The following is a 16,610-nucleotide window of genomic DNA, read 5'->3' as shown; positions in this document are numbered from 1 at the left end:
TACGTATGTTTGTTTCTGCAGACACCCGGCACCTGATTAAGAGTGGCTGACAGCACATCTGTCTGTTTAGTGTTTATATATCCACCCAAATTGGGGATTAAGGTCACTTTAACAATAGGATGTTGGTCATAAATTTAAGAAGTTAATGTTTGACTAACGGTAAACAGAAATTCTAAACTCTGGCCATTGATTTATACACTGCTCAAAAAAATAAAGGGAACACTTAAACAACACAATGTAACTCCAAGTCAATCACACTCCTGTGAAATCAAACTGTCCACTTAGGAAGCAACACTGATTGACAATCAATTTCACATGCTGTTGTGCAAATGGAATAGACAACAGATGGAAATTATAGGCAATTAGCAAGACACCCCCAATAAAGGAGTGGTTCTGCAGGTGGTGACCACAGACCACTTCTCAGTTCCTATGCTTTCTGGCTGATGTTTTGGTCACTTTTGAATTCTGGCGGTGCTTTCACTCTAGTGGTAGCATGAGACGGAGTCTACAACCCGCACAAGTGGCTCAGGTAGTGCAGCTCATCCAGGATGGCACATCAATGCGAGCTGTGGCAAGAAGGTTTGCTGTGTCTGTCAGCGTAGTGTCCAGAGCATGGATGCGCTACCAGGAGACAAGCCAGTACATGAGGAGACGTGGAGGAGGCCGTAGGAGGGCAACAACCCAGCAGCAGGACCGCTGCCTCCGCGTTTGTGCAAGGAGGAGCAGGAGGAGCACTGCCAGAGCCCTGCAAAATGACCTCCAGCAGGCCACAAATGTGCATGTGTCTGCTCAAACGGTCAGAAACAGACTCCATGAGGGTGGTATGAGGGTCTGACATCCACAGGTCAGGGTTGTACTTACAGCCCAACACCGTGCAGGATGTTTGGCATTGCACCACAGACTGTCCAGGTGTTGGTGGATGCTTTAGTCTGGTCTGGGAGGAGATACCTCAGGAGACCATCCGCCACCTCATCAGGAGCATGCCCAGGCGTTGTAGGGAGGTCATACAGGCACGTGGAGGCCACACACACTACTGAGCCTCATTTTGACTTGTTTTAAGGACATTACATCAAAGTTGGATCGGCCTGTAGTGTGGTTTTGCACTTTGATTTTGAGTGTGACTCCAAATCCAGACCTCCATGGGTTGATAAATTTGATTTCCATTGATAATTTTTGTGATTTTGTTGTCAGCACATTCAACTATGTAAAGAAAGGAGTATTAAATGAGATTATTTCATTCATTCAGATCTAGGATGTGTTATTTTAGTGTTCCCTTTATTTTTTTGAGCAGTGTAATTAAAAATTTGAATGAAATAAAATTAACATCTTCCCTCACTACATGTAACAGAACTATAATTCCGCTGGAATGAAATGCCTAATTGTTGGATGTTAAGAATGTCTCACCTGTCTCATTTCTCTCTGCCAGATCTGAAGCGAGAGGCCAGTATCTGCCACATGCTGAAACACCCCCACATCGTGGAGCTGCTTGAGACCTACAGCTCTGATGGCATGCTCTACATGGTCTTTGAATTGTAAGTCCGTGCTTCACATTGTGTGAGCTGTGATGCAACATTTATCCAGACAAGTGCGTTTCACACTCTTAGGATTGATTTTTTTATCTTTTTTACATGTTATTAACCAGGGCAGGAAACACACCACATCTTACTCACCACGACAACTGCTAATCAGTCCCCCCCCCCCCCCCCGAGTAGAAAATAAGAGATATATATGGCCTATGGAAATTACACAAATCTAACAACTACAGACGCATTTCACCAGCATTTGGCAGATGGTTGCTGCTGGTAATTTCACACCCCAATTCTAACTACCATCCCCCTCACTGTTGTTTCACACTTATTTAATGACCATGACATAAACAAAATTTGAGTGAGAACTAATCCACAGATCTAGTAGACATATAACTGAAGATCTATGCTTATATAATGGTATATTTGCATGTGTTTAGATAGAGAGGGGAAAATAAAGTGTATCGTAATATATATTTCTAAAACCATGAGAAACATTGGGATATATTTTTCCTATATCTCCCAGCTGTATTTATAGAAGTAAAAAAAAAAAAAAATTACTGGGGATGATTGAAATTTTGTCTTTTTTTATTATAACTTTGTTGTTAAAATAACCTGGCAAGTGCTGAAATGCGATTATATGGCAACAAACACAAAATTATAAACTGAATCTAATAGATTTTGCTATTGCTGCCCTGCCTAATTGCACAGTAATGATAAAAAAAAACTGAAAAAAATAAAAATAAATAATAAACATGTTGTAATCTGAAACATCAGTGTTGAATATAAAACCCACAGGAGAGATTGGAGAACTAGAGAATAGGTATCTGCTGCTCCACCCCTACCTTTGTTGTAAATATAATCTTCTTAATCAACTTGCCTGGGTAATTGGTTTCTTCTGTGTGGATTTTATGTTGTAAATATGTATCCCATATCCTCTTGAAAGCTTCCCTGGGAATTGTACTGGCTCAAAAAACTAAAAATATAGTGCCTCTTTGTTTACACTAGTGACAGCAGGTCAAAAAATTGCTCCCTGACAGATGCACTCTGTTTTAAACACTTTTCTAAGCGCTGCTAGTTTGTCTGCTCTTCGGTAGAAAACTTGACTTGCCCCAATTCTGACGTCTGCTTCCCCTTTCTCTTCCTCCTCAGTATGGACGGAGCAGACCTGTGTTTTGAAATTGTGAAGAGAGCTGATGCTGGGTTTGTATACAGCGAAGCCGTGGCCAGGTAGGGGACATAGTCTTGGAGCTGTGGCTAGAACATTTTAGATATTTATCTAGCTTGAAACAAACAACTTATGGACGCCCTAAACTTCTTTGTTACTGCTTTCTGTCTACCCAGCCACTACATGAGGCAGATTTTGGAGGCACTTCGGTACTGCCACGACAACAATGTGATTCATCGCGATGTAAAGGTGAGATCTTTCCCATGTGTCCCAGACTAAGCCACTGAAACCACCAAATGTGTCATCCTACTGACACCAGTTGACTGAGATGGAAAATCTTTTAAGGGTTTTAAATATGCTTTATACCATAGACTTTCATATCTTTGCAGCTCTGAGGTGATGGTTATCTAGACAATCTGTGGGTCTAGATAACCATCTAAAGGTCAAAAGCATTAGTCTGTTTCCTAGAAACTCTCCCCTCAACATCCGCGCCTTATATCAAGTTCTAGGTAATTTGTGGCTTTTGGAATGAGCATTTTTCAAGTCTTCAAGAAGTCTTCTGTATTTTGCAAACCATTGCTGGGTTGTATCACACTTCAAATGCTAGTCTGTTCCTTTTAAGAACTCTTATAGACAGATTAGCATCAACCAATGATTCCATCGGGATTAGCCATGTAACACAGGCCACATTACCAGATGGAGCAGTCCTGAAACAGGCTCTTGATCCACACACTAACCATTTAACAACACAGCCCCCAAAGGGATCAACACAACCTTGTTTTTATTGTAAAATCAATATATGTGTGTGAGCTGGTGGTTAAAACCTGTGTGAAATAGTAATTGCACATTACTGCTGGTGTTTTTGTAATAATAATTGCAAAAAAATGCAAATTTTGTTTTAACATTATTCATCCAATCCATTTTTACCAGTATACACATTTACCTTTTTAAGAAACATTATAACACTCTCTGATAAAATACAAGTACAAACACGACATGTATTCCTAGAATAGCTGAAGTCACAATAGTCACTCAGTTTATCTCCTCAGTCTTTCACTCAGGGAAACTAGAATTTAAACACGGATTTCCCACTAAGCACAGATGCTCAGAAGCTAACACAGTAAGAATAGCTCGGAAGTAAAAAATACATTTATTTTTTTTAACAAAAGAAGTAGGTATGTGTAAAAAGGCTTTACTCAGTTTTAAAGAGAATCGGCATGTACTTCTCCAGTGTTCAGGTTTACATAGTTTGCAGTCAGACAAAACTTGTGATCAGTGTTGACCAGAATGTGGAAGCGTGGTCAGCGCTGTGCTGCGGAGGGTGGTGTTGATGACACAGATGCTTGTTCTCGGGGTGACTGAGGGGGTGTTGAGTTCAGGTTTAGGTAAAGCCATTGGCACAGACTGTCGCCTGAACTCCGTTGTCGAGCTGTTAGATGCTCCGTCGTTTAGGAAGAGAAGCCGGTTGCCAAGACGGTGTCCAAGTGCTTGGAGGGCGGTTTTGCGCACTGAGCCAGATAACAGGAAGTACATTACAGGATCCAAACAGCTATTGAAGGCAGATAATAACAGCATCACCTCATTGGTACGGTCCACCATTTGCAAGTACTCACAGTTTACTGTTGTGCTGAGCTGGGAGAGGATGTAGACAAGGCGAAAGGCGTGGTACGGCCCGAAGCAGACGGTGAACAGAAAGAGGACAAAGAAGGACTTCTTGGCGGTTCGTTGGTATCTCTGTGCGTTGGGAAGGTCCGGCTTGTCCCATGACACTCTCAGCAACTGAGAAGCAATCTTTGCATAGGAGACCACCAGCATGATGAAGATGAGCCAGAACATCAACACCAGCGCCCCGTTGAAGTAGGCTTTCCCTTTGGCTTTGCTGCTACGGTGCTTGTACTGGAAGCATATGTCTTTCTCCTCACTGTCCTCTGCTGTGGCGATCATGGGCACCAGCGCCATCAGTGACATACCCCACAGAACCCCGCACGCCACCCAGCTCCAAGGCCAGACATGACCCCACACCGTCACCCTCATGCCTCTCCGTACTCTGCTTTTCCCCTTTATCCTCAAGTATCTGTCCAAGCTGATGAGCCCCAGTAATGCAATACTGATGTACATGTTCATGTAAAACAGATTCCCCACCAACTTGCAGACTACAGATCCCAGTACCCACTGGTTTCCATTAACATGGTAGAACACCCTGAAGGGCAGACACGCCAGGAGGACCAGATCCGCCACAGCGCAGTTGATGAGGAACACCCGCACAGAGTTGCGTTTTGACTGTAGGAAAAGGAAGACCCACAGGGCGAAAAGGTTACCCACAAGCCCAAAAAGGAAGAACAATGAGTATAGGACTGCGAGCGGCAGGCGGAGGGCCTCGTCATTAATTGAACACAGAGTCTGGTTTGGGGCCACTGAAGAGGTGGAGACGGAGGGAGGGGGTAGAGAGGTGGTAAAGAAGAAGGAAGACATTGAAACAGGGAGGGATGGAGTAGCGATAGGAAGAGAGGAGTTAGACGATGCAGAAGCTGAAAGAGTGAAGGGGAAAGAAGCGGCAGAGGAGAAGGAAGTCCTTGTGGCTGAGGCAGAGGAGGAGGTGGTCATTGTGACTGAGGAGTGACAACTTCAGGGTTGTTCATCAGTATGCTGAGAAAAAAGAAAAACGTTGTCACTGAACAAATACAACTTTTTAAACAGCTAAAATTAAAGGCAAGAAGAAACACCCTCACAGTGACACTGTAGTTACGTATTTTATGAGTAATGCACAGACATAAGTAATATGTGGGTTGTAGTTTTAGAGGTCATCTGTGTAATACTCAGTGTGAAATAGAAATTATAGTAATTTATGTAATGCCTTGAAAAAAGTAAAGCATCCTACAAAAGAAGAGCTCCAGACGCAGGGTATTGAATATTCTGGAAAATGTACAGATGTCCCTCCGAACAGCAGTTCTTTTTTCTATTGTTCATAGATTTAGTTTTTTTATGGGTGGGAGCTGGAGTCAGAACTAACTGAAACTTTCATGCCTATTTAAAACATACATTCCAGTCCCATGGTATTACAGTAAAGTGTAGACACACATGCATGCACACACTCATGCAAAGTCACTCTGACTCCTACACACAGGTGTTTGGATTAAGGGGGACACTCACCATTAATATTCTTTCCACTGGAGAGTCAGCACAGCTGCAGTTTAAATGTGCAATAACGTGCAGAGAAGTGTTAGAGCACAGCAGTCCAGATTTTTTTCCTCCCATCAAGCTGTAACTTGTTTAAAAAACTTGAGTGACATATGTGATAGGATATTAAACTACAGTCCTTGTCCTCAACACTTCCTTTGCCTTCTTCACCTGTCTTCTCTTCAGTCTCTGCAGACGACTCTTTTTTTCACATCCTATTGAAAGTGTCCCATCCTCCTCTCAGCTCTCTTTTTGAGCTTGTCTTCCCTCTTTCCGTATTGGTCCTTGTACTCTCTTTCTTTATTGAAAAGCTCTAGTTATTTTTTTTACCCTCTCCACTGTCTGTTGCACTCACAGTTGGACTGTCTAGTCTGCCGGTCTTCTTGCCTCTGCCTCTTGTTCTTGCTCTCTCTCTCTTTCCCGCCCCCCCCTCCCCTTTGACTGCGTTGCACTGTTCTCGCACCATCTCGGTCAACACCCGGTCCACGCCCCTCAGTTTCTCCATAATGACAAGTGCAAAAATGTGAAGACAGGAAGTGGGGCCCACCACTGCTACTTATTTTCACACACTTGCCGTATTACTGAGCTTCATCTGTCATGCAGCTCTGTGCTCCCCTGAAGTTCCTTTTAGAGTGAAACAACTTAAATTGGCAAGAATACTACATTTTAACACAATTTATTTCTCTAAGGGAGGTGTTTTTAATATTTCATGTACAGATCAGTGACTTTAATCTTGTCTGGAGTGCATACAATATGTGAGTGATTTTCCGGCTCAACTAAAGAATTGATTACAGTCCCAAAAGCACACCAAGTGTTCCTGCTATAATTTAAGTCTTGTCCAAAGAGACAGTTTGCATTCTTAACTGCAGCTCTGAGGTTTTGCATGCAAAACATTTACTTCAGGACATATAATGGACTATAGCATATATATCTGCTGCTTGTCCTCTGACATTTCTCTCAATTTCATTGTCCTCTCTTGTCAGTTTTATAGCACTGCCAGTAATGCAACAGGTTGTTCTCTGTAGAACAAAAACAATTGTCTCTAAATAGCATTGCAAGAACCTCATATCAAATTATTATTATTAATTAATTTTTTACTAAATTAACGTGATTCTTCATCAATAGAATGCGACTTGCTCTACGGCTCTCTGAGAGCCACATCTTTCTGATGAGGAAAAATAATCACGTCTCACTTAATGCTTTTTATCCCTTAAAAGGGTAATACTGTATCCTGTCTGTATCGGCATCATAATAAAGTTGTGGTTATGCTGCGCGACTTGCTGTCGAAGTGAAACCAATGTTCACTTACTATCAAATGAACATGGGATTTTGCACTTCTGCACAGAAAGAGAAAAGCAATGCTTTGCACAGTTACTGTAGATTGCAAAGAAATGTTTTTTTTTTTCTGTCAGTAAAAAGTCATGACAGTTATGAGTTGGTATATTTTGCACAGTGACTCATACAGTTGAATGAGGACCTACGAGGACAGTCCCTTATTTAACCTGTTAAAATATATGGACTATAAATCTCCTCTTTAACTTCTTTTTCACCCACCTTGACCTGTCTCTCTTATTCCTCTGTAGCCCCACTGTGTGCTGCTGGCCTCAAAGGAGAACTCTGCTCCCGTCAAGCTGGGAGGTTTTGGAGTGGCAATACAGCTGGGAGAATCTGGTTTAGTAGCTGGAGGTACAGACTGTTTTTTTTCCCTCTATAACTCAAAAGACTGAGACACAGACACACACTGAAATAATTAGATAATCAGTCAAAGGATGTACAATTAATTAGTTATACTTTTGATATCTGGTTAATTAACTATTGCTTGCTTATTTAAATTTCCACATTATTACAAAATGGATACTTTTTGGCTTTTGGCAGTAAACACTTTCATAATGAGTTTATGGTCTCAGTCGCTAGTTTCAGGTGTTGTTCAATACAAAATGATGTTCATTTAGTACATTATAGTCCCATTTATTTTAAAATAGAGGTGCTACAGGGCGGGATTATCTATGATTAACAAGTGGTTACCATGGCAACCTGTCAGTCAGGCTAGAATTACTTATACCCACGGCACTGTAAATTTAACCAGTGCCGTTGAAAAAGCACATTAGGAGTTGGCTGTTCACTTTCTCTGGTGAGTACATTTAGGCTTTGTTCAGACTGCAGGCCTTAATGCTCAATTCCTCAATTTTTTCCCAGATCTGATTTGATTTGCCAGTTCACATTATCGTTTAAATGTGGCCCATATCAGACTCCAGAGTGAACTGTCCGCGGCCTGAAAGTGACCCGCATGCGCAGAAGAAGAACCCGACGTCACACGCAGCACGCTGTTGCAGGCTACAGAAGTAAACAACGAGCAACAGATGTTAGCTTGCGGGAGAGTTTTTCATTGTCCTCTCACAGGTCACATTTCTCCCGAATTATGACAAGTGTTCACAACTTTCTGTTCTTTTCCATACGGTTTCTGGCGCTGTACAACGCAACTGCCCCACAACCACATATGGAAGTGGCCCAATTCCGAACTGGAAAAGATCAGATTCCATGTGACTTGGCCTGTTCACACTGTCGTAAAAAGGATTTGGGTCACATTGGCCTGCAGTATGAACGTAGCCTTTGTTTTAAGTGTGTTGTTCGCCAGACAAAATTGTCAGCCCAGTTAAAATGACAGTTAAGGCGAATTACAGATGCACCTAGCTAAGTTAGCTAGCTAGCTCCACAAACGGCCGTTAGCTCCACCATCTCGTCCAAATATGGTCACATCCGGGCACTTCCTGGTTGCAAAAACTCAACATGGCGGCGCCCTATCGGCCAAACTCGAAGCTTCAAACAGGTGACGTCACGATGACTACGTCCACTTCTTATACAGTCTATGCTTGTAACACCAGTTCTGTCTCCAGATTTCCACCATGTTTCTATTTTTCATTAACATCTTTGGCTCTCTGCTCTCTTCAGGTCGTGTTGGCACTCCCCACTTCATGGCCCCAGAGGTAGTCAAGAGGGAGCCATACGGCAAACCAGTGGATGTGTGGGGGTGTGGAGTCATCCTCTTCATCCTCCTGTCTGGCTGCCTTCCATTCTACGGCACCAAGGAGCGTTTGTTTGAGGCTATCATTAAGGGGAAATACAAGGTGGGAGCCTACACCATCATCATTGTCTGTCAGTGTGCACGCTGAACATGTTCGTCACTGCACCAAAGCTGTGCCCTATAGCTGCAGCTAAGCACAATAGGATACTCTCCTTTGTCACTGTGCTGCAATGTGCGTCAATGTTGAGCTCCTGGGTTACAAAGAACTGAACAGTACAGAGTGTGTGCTACATCACTTCAGAAGTGTTCATATTTTTTCTTTCAGTTAAATGTAAGTTATTAGTTGTTCAGTTATTGAACAAAAATGTATTATATCTTTACTGTCTTTGTCCTTCTGGCAACAAGACATGTTTGGTACAGCCCTAATTAATTAATGCCTGTACTGAGCTACTTCTGCAATGACCTCATCATACGTATTCCTCATTGTATGTTAAGTGAGTGCATCAAATAGGTAATTGTTACTTACTTCTCACTTTTACAAAAGCCAGTGAGATGTAATGAATAAAGTGACAGTGTCAGCAGAAGATACAGAGATAAAGGTCTCTAATTTTCAGTTGTCAGCTGAGAGTATGAATTTCCTGCTTGGTGCACTAATCTGTGGCAGATGCGGTCACGGCAGGCAGCTTGATGGAAGACACCACCACAGTGTCGTCCATCAAGCTGCTGCGAAACAGCTGCTAAGAAATTCACAGATTTTATTTAGAAAAATATTATCTGTAAATAATGAGCGCTTTCAACACTGCGACTTGGTTTGACAGTCACGTTACAACAGTGATATTCAAAACAAGGATTTATAAATACCCTCATCATTGCTGACCTGGTGATGACAGCTACAGTGTTACAGTGTTTGTCTTTACTGTGTGTGCGTGTGTGTGCGCACTCGTGTTCAGATGAACCCGCGCCAGTGGGCCCACATCTCGGAGAGCGCAAAAGACCTGGTGAGACGTATGCTGATGCTGGACCCTGCTGAGAGAATCACCGTCTACGAGGCCCTCAACCACCCCTGGCTGAAGGTAAGATCTCTCTCACACACACACACCCTGCTAGTAATATGTTCACAGCATGTTAGGAGCTCTCACTGTACATGTTGCTACCTTTAGCAGATTATTTTCCTCTAACTTCTAGTTTTGTGATCATGTGTAACATTTAAAAAAAAAAGAAACCGACAATTAGATGTGGATATTTGATATTTCAACTAAATAATCTTTGACATCTCAAAGTCCCCTTTAAACCACCTGTCTTACAGATGTTGATTTAAAAACTTCCTTTTGTTTGACCACAACTATACTTTCACATCCACTCAGTAACTCCGTATGTCCTCCTCACCGTTGTGTTTATGGTTTGTCCTTGTTTTTATGTGGAATTTTGTGTTTGTGTGCGTGTGTAGGAGAGGGACAGGTATGCCTACAAGATCCACCTGCCTGAAACAGTGGAGCAGCTAAGGAAGTTCAACGCCAGGAGGAAGCTGAAGGTCGGCATTGTGTTGATATTCAACTCTAAAAATTCTACTGACTCAACGCAACTAGAGATGAGGAAGTGTCACCTCCTCTACAGCGTGCAGCAGCTTCTGTTGACTGACCCAGATTAATTTCTTGTCAAATGTTTTTTTAGGTTCTCCGCAGGCCTGTCCCCTTAAGGCCTCATGTACAAACACATACAAAGACTGTATACACGACACAACATGTAAGTCTGTTGAGTTAATAGCTTTATTATCCCTACTCTGTATCTCAGGGTGCAGTGCTGGCTGCTGTTTCAAGCCACAAGTTTAATTCTTACTATGGCGACCCCCCAGAGGAGCTACATGACTTCTCAGATGACCCCACCTCCTCAGGTAAATCACACAACAGAACATAAGAAGCATAAGCAACCTAAAGAAGTTCAACACTCATCGAATTGTTGGATAATAAAACCTAAAGGACAATAAAATAAATAATATGGTGTTACGGTAATATAGTAGTTAATGTGCAAACTACAATTTAGTTTTGCACATGAATATCCACTGATGTGTCATGCGAGTTAAAAGATGAAACACACTACCTAAAGAACATGTTCACTTTCTTGCCTAGTTTCGTTTCTCGTGGTTTCTATTGTAGTGTCTTAATGTGATCTCCAGCTGTCTGCATAGAACTTCCTCTTTTTTGGATGAAGACAGGTGTTTCCCAACAGCCTCACTTCCCTGTCTCAGCCACGGACTTTCAATTCCTTTGATAAGACTGCAGGCTGAATCTGTCAATAGTCATCAGCATACAGAAACCACTTGTGTTCATGTCACAAACTGGAAAATGAGCAGCGTGTTACATCATCACCTAATGAATCATTGCAATGAGCTAAGCTCTTCATATTTTCTGCTCAGGTTTTTATGTAGCAGCTGCAGCCAGATGTACTTAAACCCCACATATGTGTTTTTTCTGCTGAGGTTAGTAGTCTGCTGCAATCATGCTTCCTGGTGACTGGTTTATTTTTACCATTGTAGACATAGTGTTGTATAGCAGATGCTTGCAGCAGCTTATTCAAAGACTTTGCTGCTTTTGCTTGTTTGCTGCACTTTGCTCTATTTCCCCTCTAGATCCATTTATTCTCTACCTGCCCCCATGATTCCTCACACTGCTGTCTCTCTGTCTCTTTATTGTCAGACTGTTTTTTCTTTCCTCTCTCATTCTGAGGTGTTAAACTCTACCTCCATAACTGCTGTAAACCTCTAATCTCAGCCTCTCTTTCTTTGGTGTTGTTTTTCTTCTGATGTGCTGTCTCTAGGACTGCTAGCTGCTGAAAGTACGTATCCCCCTCCCCATCCATTGAATCTTGATGACATCATCATCATGTGCATAGTTTTCTTAGTGTTTGTCCTAATCCTCCAAAATGGCTTCCTCTGTGTCTCCCTCTGTTTTCTATTTGGTTTGATGAGTGTGCTTTTAATGCAAATGCTTCCTCTTGACCCGTTACATGCATCTTAATTATTCCAATCACACAGTATAACTAAATATTCCGATTGTTAGCTTGTGAGATGAACAAAACGAAGGGGAAGATGCTTACATGCTTCAGCATCTTGACTAACAATGGGATATTCTATCACAATCAGATTTCTGCTAAAGCATTTCTTTAATACTACACACAACATTTGCAGTTATTGTTAAAGCTTACATTTTTATTTGGCCATTTGTTTTACCATAGAGTGAGAGCAGGGGCAGTAATTTTAAGTGACTATTATTTTGTTTGGTTAATCAAAATGCATGCCACTCCTCTAGGACATTAATCTATTTCCTGGCTGGAAATCTATTAAGGAAATTGTTAAAAATTGGTGTCCCTAATTGGAATAGTACGCTGCATGAAAACAGACCTATAAGAAGGTTTTACCAAATTACTTGACACCTTAAATAGCATGTTTTCTATTCCATTATTCGGCCAGCATTATACATGTATGCAGTTGGGATTATTTTCTCCATGTGCATCTGTTATTTCAGGGCTTCTTTCTAGAGTTTTATTGTTAATCGACTCGGCCTCTAAGGCAGTGCTGTTGTCCTATTCAAGACCATGTCACTGCAGGATTAGAAAGTTTTGAGGATGGAGTAATCCTTAGTCTCTAAATTTAACACATGTGCAAGAGAGAGAGGTTACTCTCTGGTTTGCCAGTTGTGTAAAATCATATCACCTACCTACCACTAATATTCTGCGGCCATTTCAGGATTGGCTTGCAGGTTCAAATGTATCAGAGTCAAAGCTCATTTCTGAATTACTTTTAAAAGTAAAATTCCTCTCATCGAGAGGAAATGTATTCTGACTACAGTGCACTGTTGTCCATCATGTAAACATGTCACATCTTCTCATTCTTTATCAACAAGGAGCTTGTTTATTATGTAGGCTACACATATTCTTGAAAACTTTTTAAATTAGATATTTTATCGTTATTACATATACAGTACATGTTTAATTTGTGGGAAGGCTAGACTTTTGGCCTGATAACACTTATTTTTGTGTATCAGATTTGAATTCTTTCTTTGTTTTCCTCTGCATATTACAGCATTTTACATTATTTTTATTCTCCTTTTTTTTCTTGGGTGTATTGCTCCTAACCCATCATCCAAACTGTGACTTTCTGAAGTGACTTTCTTCTGATGTTGTATTGATGCAATGTACCGCTGTTTCTCTGGTTTTGCTGCATGTGTGGGCGATGCAGCAGGTACTTGGGGTTAAATAGTTCTGGGTGTTCGTGTGTGTGTTTTTGTTTTTTCATTTGTGACTTTTATTTTTTGTCTTCTTGGTGTTAGTTTTTGCATTTCTTGTTTTGTCTTTTTTGCCTGTTTGTGGATGTGTGACAGGTAGTGTGTTTGTGGATAAATGTTTGTCATGTTAAGTGTTCGCATTTTTTTTGTAGTGTTGAATGTCTGTAGGGACTGCTTGTGAGTGTATCTCTGTGCTTGTGACTTAGTCTACTTGAGTGTATAACATGTGTATGTGTCTACAGGGGCAGTATCACAAGTTTTGGACAGTCTAGAGGAGATCCATGCATTGACGGACTGCAGTGAAAAAGATATGGACTTCCTCCACAGTGTCTTCCAGGATCAGCACCTCCATACCCTGTTAGATGTGAGTAAACCACAATACCAGAACCTCTTCCTCTGTAATATCACAAGTGCCCAGTAGGTGTCAGCTACATACAGTATTTGTCTAATATGTACCTTCTACTTACCGGCCTATACACTTAGTATTGTTTGGGTTTTCCATCTCTTGCATTATAAGTAGGGCTTAATTATATGTTAATGATTCTTGTCATTTCAGCTTTATGACAAAATCAACACCAGGTCATCCCCTCAGATCAGAAATCCTCCAAGTGATGGAGTGCAGAGAGCCAAAGAGGTAAGTAACTTGCTGCTCATGCTTAATAAATAAAGGGGCAATTTGAGATGAGTACACACATTTACAAACTTGCGTCACCTTCATGTCTTTGTTTTCGTCACCAGGTACTGGAAACCATCTCATGTTACCCAGAGAACATGGAGGCCAAGGAGCTCAGAAGGATCCTTACACAGCCGCACTTCATGGTAGGATATTACAGTTATACAGCATCATACACATTCTTATTGTTTTGACGGGTTCAGGATTTACGCATGTAGAGCTACTGGTGTCAACGAGTAGGGGTTTTCCACATAACACCCTTGGCCATAAAGCTGCTTAGGACGTGAGCCTGGCGATCTCGCAGGCAGAGGTAGCCACCTGCAGAGCAAAAAGAACAGACAGACGCATTAGAGCGGTAGAAGAGCTAGAGAGACAATGTGCTGAGGGGCTTCAGCCTGGCGTCAGTGTGGATATACCATCAATATCACCATGTTTGTCAGATAGGTCTAGTGGCTGAAACAGAGCTGAGACAAGAAGAACAATTTGGGAGTATATTATGGAGGGACATGGAAACTGAAAACTGAGGCAGAAGAAATCAGTAGTGGATTTCATGAAAGGTATAGTCAGAGTCTGTAATTGCCACACTAGGAGTGTAGCTTGTTTTGTGGCTGCAGTTTTCCACTCAGTAAAGTCTTATTACAACAGTACAATAGCAAATGTATTTTTCAGTGAGGGGATTACTTTCACTGTACGCAAGTTGTTTTGTAGATGTATTCTTTGGCTTTATTGCCACTTATACTTTGCCTAGCAGCTAAATGTAGGATGAAACTGAGATGTATTTACAGGGTGTCGGCGGGGTCTTAAAAACTCTTAAAAGGTAATAAATCAATTTTGCAAAAATTAAGGCCGTTAAATTTTCTAGATATTTTGCCAATGTGAATATAATTTTTAACCAAAGAGATTGTATGTTAAAAGTGTGTGTGAAGGTAGCGACTGTGTGTTTCTTCTGTGTAACGTGAGGCGCAGGGATCTACAGTGCGAGTGTTTTACTCTCATACGCCCCTAAAAATAGATCCATGCGAACCGGAAAACTGATTTCCAAGTACAACCAGATGTAAAGTTACTCTTCCTCTGCTCCGGAACCCCAATGGTAATCATTCAAAACATACTCCGACTGAGCTCTGGGGCCGCTTGAACAGCCCTTTGACTCAAACATGGGTGTGATGCGCCGTTCGCAGTTGAAGCGGTAAGATGAATATCTATAGGGAAAATATAAGCATTGCATGGGTTTGGCTAACGTTAACCAAGGACTACTAATTTACCCCCGATCACAGCCTGACAGTCGCCCAGCTCTCCGATCAGCAAATCGGGCTAAAAATCGTGTAGTATGAACCAGGCTTTAGCTGGCAATGTGGCTTTTATTGTGCCTTTTTATTGAAATGCGTTCAACTTTTCATAAAGCCGATGCGCTCTTCAGTGTCACTTTTTGTGATCAGATTAATCACAGGCCAATAGAAGCGGAACATAAAAAGTTTGTTTTTCTAAAGTCATTGTTCTAAAAATCTACACAAATCAGCTTTAGGATGCAGACAGCAGTTGTTGATGACAAATGTCTGTGGTACACATACATTTATTAAACTTTGTTCCCTACTGGCCTATTTAAATTGTTATTATGATCTATATGAATTATTTATACATTGGTCAATGAAAGTTATCACAAAAAGAGTGTTTAGTTTTACAGTCTCAAAATCAATTTATAGTAAATGTAAGTTAAAGGTGCGTTGTGTAGTTTTAGTGGCTTCTAGCATTAAAGTTTGAGATTGCAACCAACAGTACACCCTTTTCATATTTATGCCTGAAAATAAATCACAACTATGTGAGGTAATTATAAATTGGTCAGCGTTTGCAGGCAAGCTAACATCTAAATTGAACTAACTTAAATTCATTTTAAAAACTCCACAATGTCCCTTTTTAAAGGTGTGAGGCTGACTTAACCGGTTGCTAATCTAAGTGGCGCGGCAGTCTTAAAATATGTTGAAAAGGTATTGAATTGTACTTCAGAATTCCTGTGTATATACCCTGATTTAGCTCAGAAGCACTAGAGGCTGAGGTGGATCCCTGTGCTGATTCAGTCTTTGACACTTAGGGGAGCTGTCACGCCTTTAGGTTTGGTTCAATCCAATTAGCCTGCCTTGGTCTCTGACCTGACCGGCTGGCTTTTTCATGCTGCCACAGACGTTTAACAGTGCTGCTAGCACAATGAGTGTGAAGGGCTTTTGCAAGGCTACACATGGGAAGAAACATGTCTCACTTGCTAATTCTTTCACTTTAAACCTATGTAGTGCATGACTTATGATCCAAGGGCATGCTTTGTTCCTGCCGGTATTTTGTTGGTATTCAATGTCAAACACTTGCTGCAATCCATTGTTGATGCCTTCTGTAAACATCTTTTTATTTCAGACGGTTGTTCTTTTCAGCCGCACTAATGTTCACCATAAGTCAAAAGGCTTTAGTGCCAGCTGTTTTAGCTCTCCATGACGTGTCATGCATCATGTCATGTTGCTGCTCTGATGACCAGATGTGATCATTTGGCAAACACATCTAGTAAATGTGTTTGTAAAAACACACTGTGTCAGTAACATGATTAGTGCCAAAAGAGGATTAGTGTAAGCCACACTCATTCTAAAGCTGGAGCTATACACTTTTGAGTTATTCACACAGGAGGGTTTCTTCTCCAGACCAACTTGGCATTTTAGCCACAAATGTGACACTCTTTTCTCAACATTACTACCCACAACAATTGTTTACAATGCTTGTAGCTGCC

The 16,610-nt window shown here is 41.3% G+C and overlaps 2 protein-coding genes across 9 annotated transcripts in view; one reads left to right on the top strand and one right to left on the bottom strand.

Moving 5' to 3' along the window:
* The window catches only part of LOC119902312 (peripheral plasma membrane protein CASK-like), a 55,651-nt gene that overhangs the window by 19,480 nt on the left and 19,561 nt on the right, over positions 1–16,610 (top strand). For 4 of the 7 annotated variants that reach the window (XM_038718451.1, XM_038718425.1, XM_038718442.1 and 1 more), the window contains exons 3-14: positions 1,427–1,532; positions 2,679–2,756; positions 2,871–2,943; positions 7,455–7,557; positions 8,821–8,996; positions 9,844–9,966; positions 10,341–10,424; positions 10,685–10,784; positions 11,708–11,725; positions 13,416–13,537; positions 13,730–13,807; positions 13,912–13,992. In XM_038718451.1, coding sequence (XP_038574379.1) covers positions 1,427–1,532; positions 2,679–2,756; positions 2,871–2,943; positions 7,455–7,557; positions 8,821–8,996; positions 9,844–9,966; positions 10,341–10,424; positions 10,685–10,784; positions 11,708–11,725; positions 13,416–13,537; positions 13,730–13,807; positions 13,912–13,992 — 1,142 coding nt within the window. The remainder of the gene's footprint in view (positions 1–1,426; positions 1,533–2,678; positions 2,757–2,870; positions 2,944–7,454; positions 7,558–8,820; positions 8,997–9,843; positions 9,967–10,340; positions 10,425–10,684; positions 10,785–11,707; positions 11,726–13,415; positions 13,538–13,729; positions 13,808–13,911; positions 13,993–16,610) is intronic. The other 3 variants (XM_038718469.1, XM_038718434.1, XM_038718459.1) reach the window with 1 other exon arrangement.
* Positions 3,826–6,257, bottom strand: LOC119902346 (probable G-protein coupled receptor 34). Of its 2 annotated transcripts, XM_038718490.1 has the most exons (3): positions 5,845–6,257; positions 4,308–5,340; positions 3,826–4,202 (listed from the first exon to the last, which is right to left on the bottom strand). In XM_038718490.1, exons 2-3 carry the CDS (start codon positions 5,296–5,298, stop codon positions 3,967–3,969), a joined length of 1,227 nt encoding a protein of 408 aa, XP_038574418.1. In that variant the 5' UTR covers positions 5,299–5,340; positions 5,845–6,257; the 3' UTR covers positions 3,826–3,966. The 2 variants fall into 2 exon arrangements, with proteins under 2 accessions (XP_038574418.1, XP_038574410.1); XM_038718482.1 differs by having other exon boundaries at positions 3,826–5,340.

Source organism: Micropterus salmoides, unplaced genomic scaffold (assembly GCF_014851395.1).
Source record: "Micropterus salmoides isolate LMB-PRFRI ecotype aquatic unplaced genomic scaffold, ASM1485139v1 Ms_hic_scaffold_1, whole genome shotgun sequence".
Taxonomy (NCBI): Eukaryota; Metazoa; Chordata; class Actinopteri; order Centrarchiformes; family Centrarchidae; genus Micropterus; species Micropterus salmoides.
The sequence above is the reverse complement of the archived record's forward strand: the minus strand, read 5'-3'. Positions and strand labels throughout refer to the sequence as shown.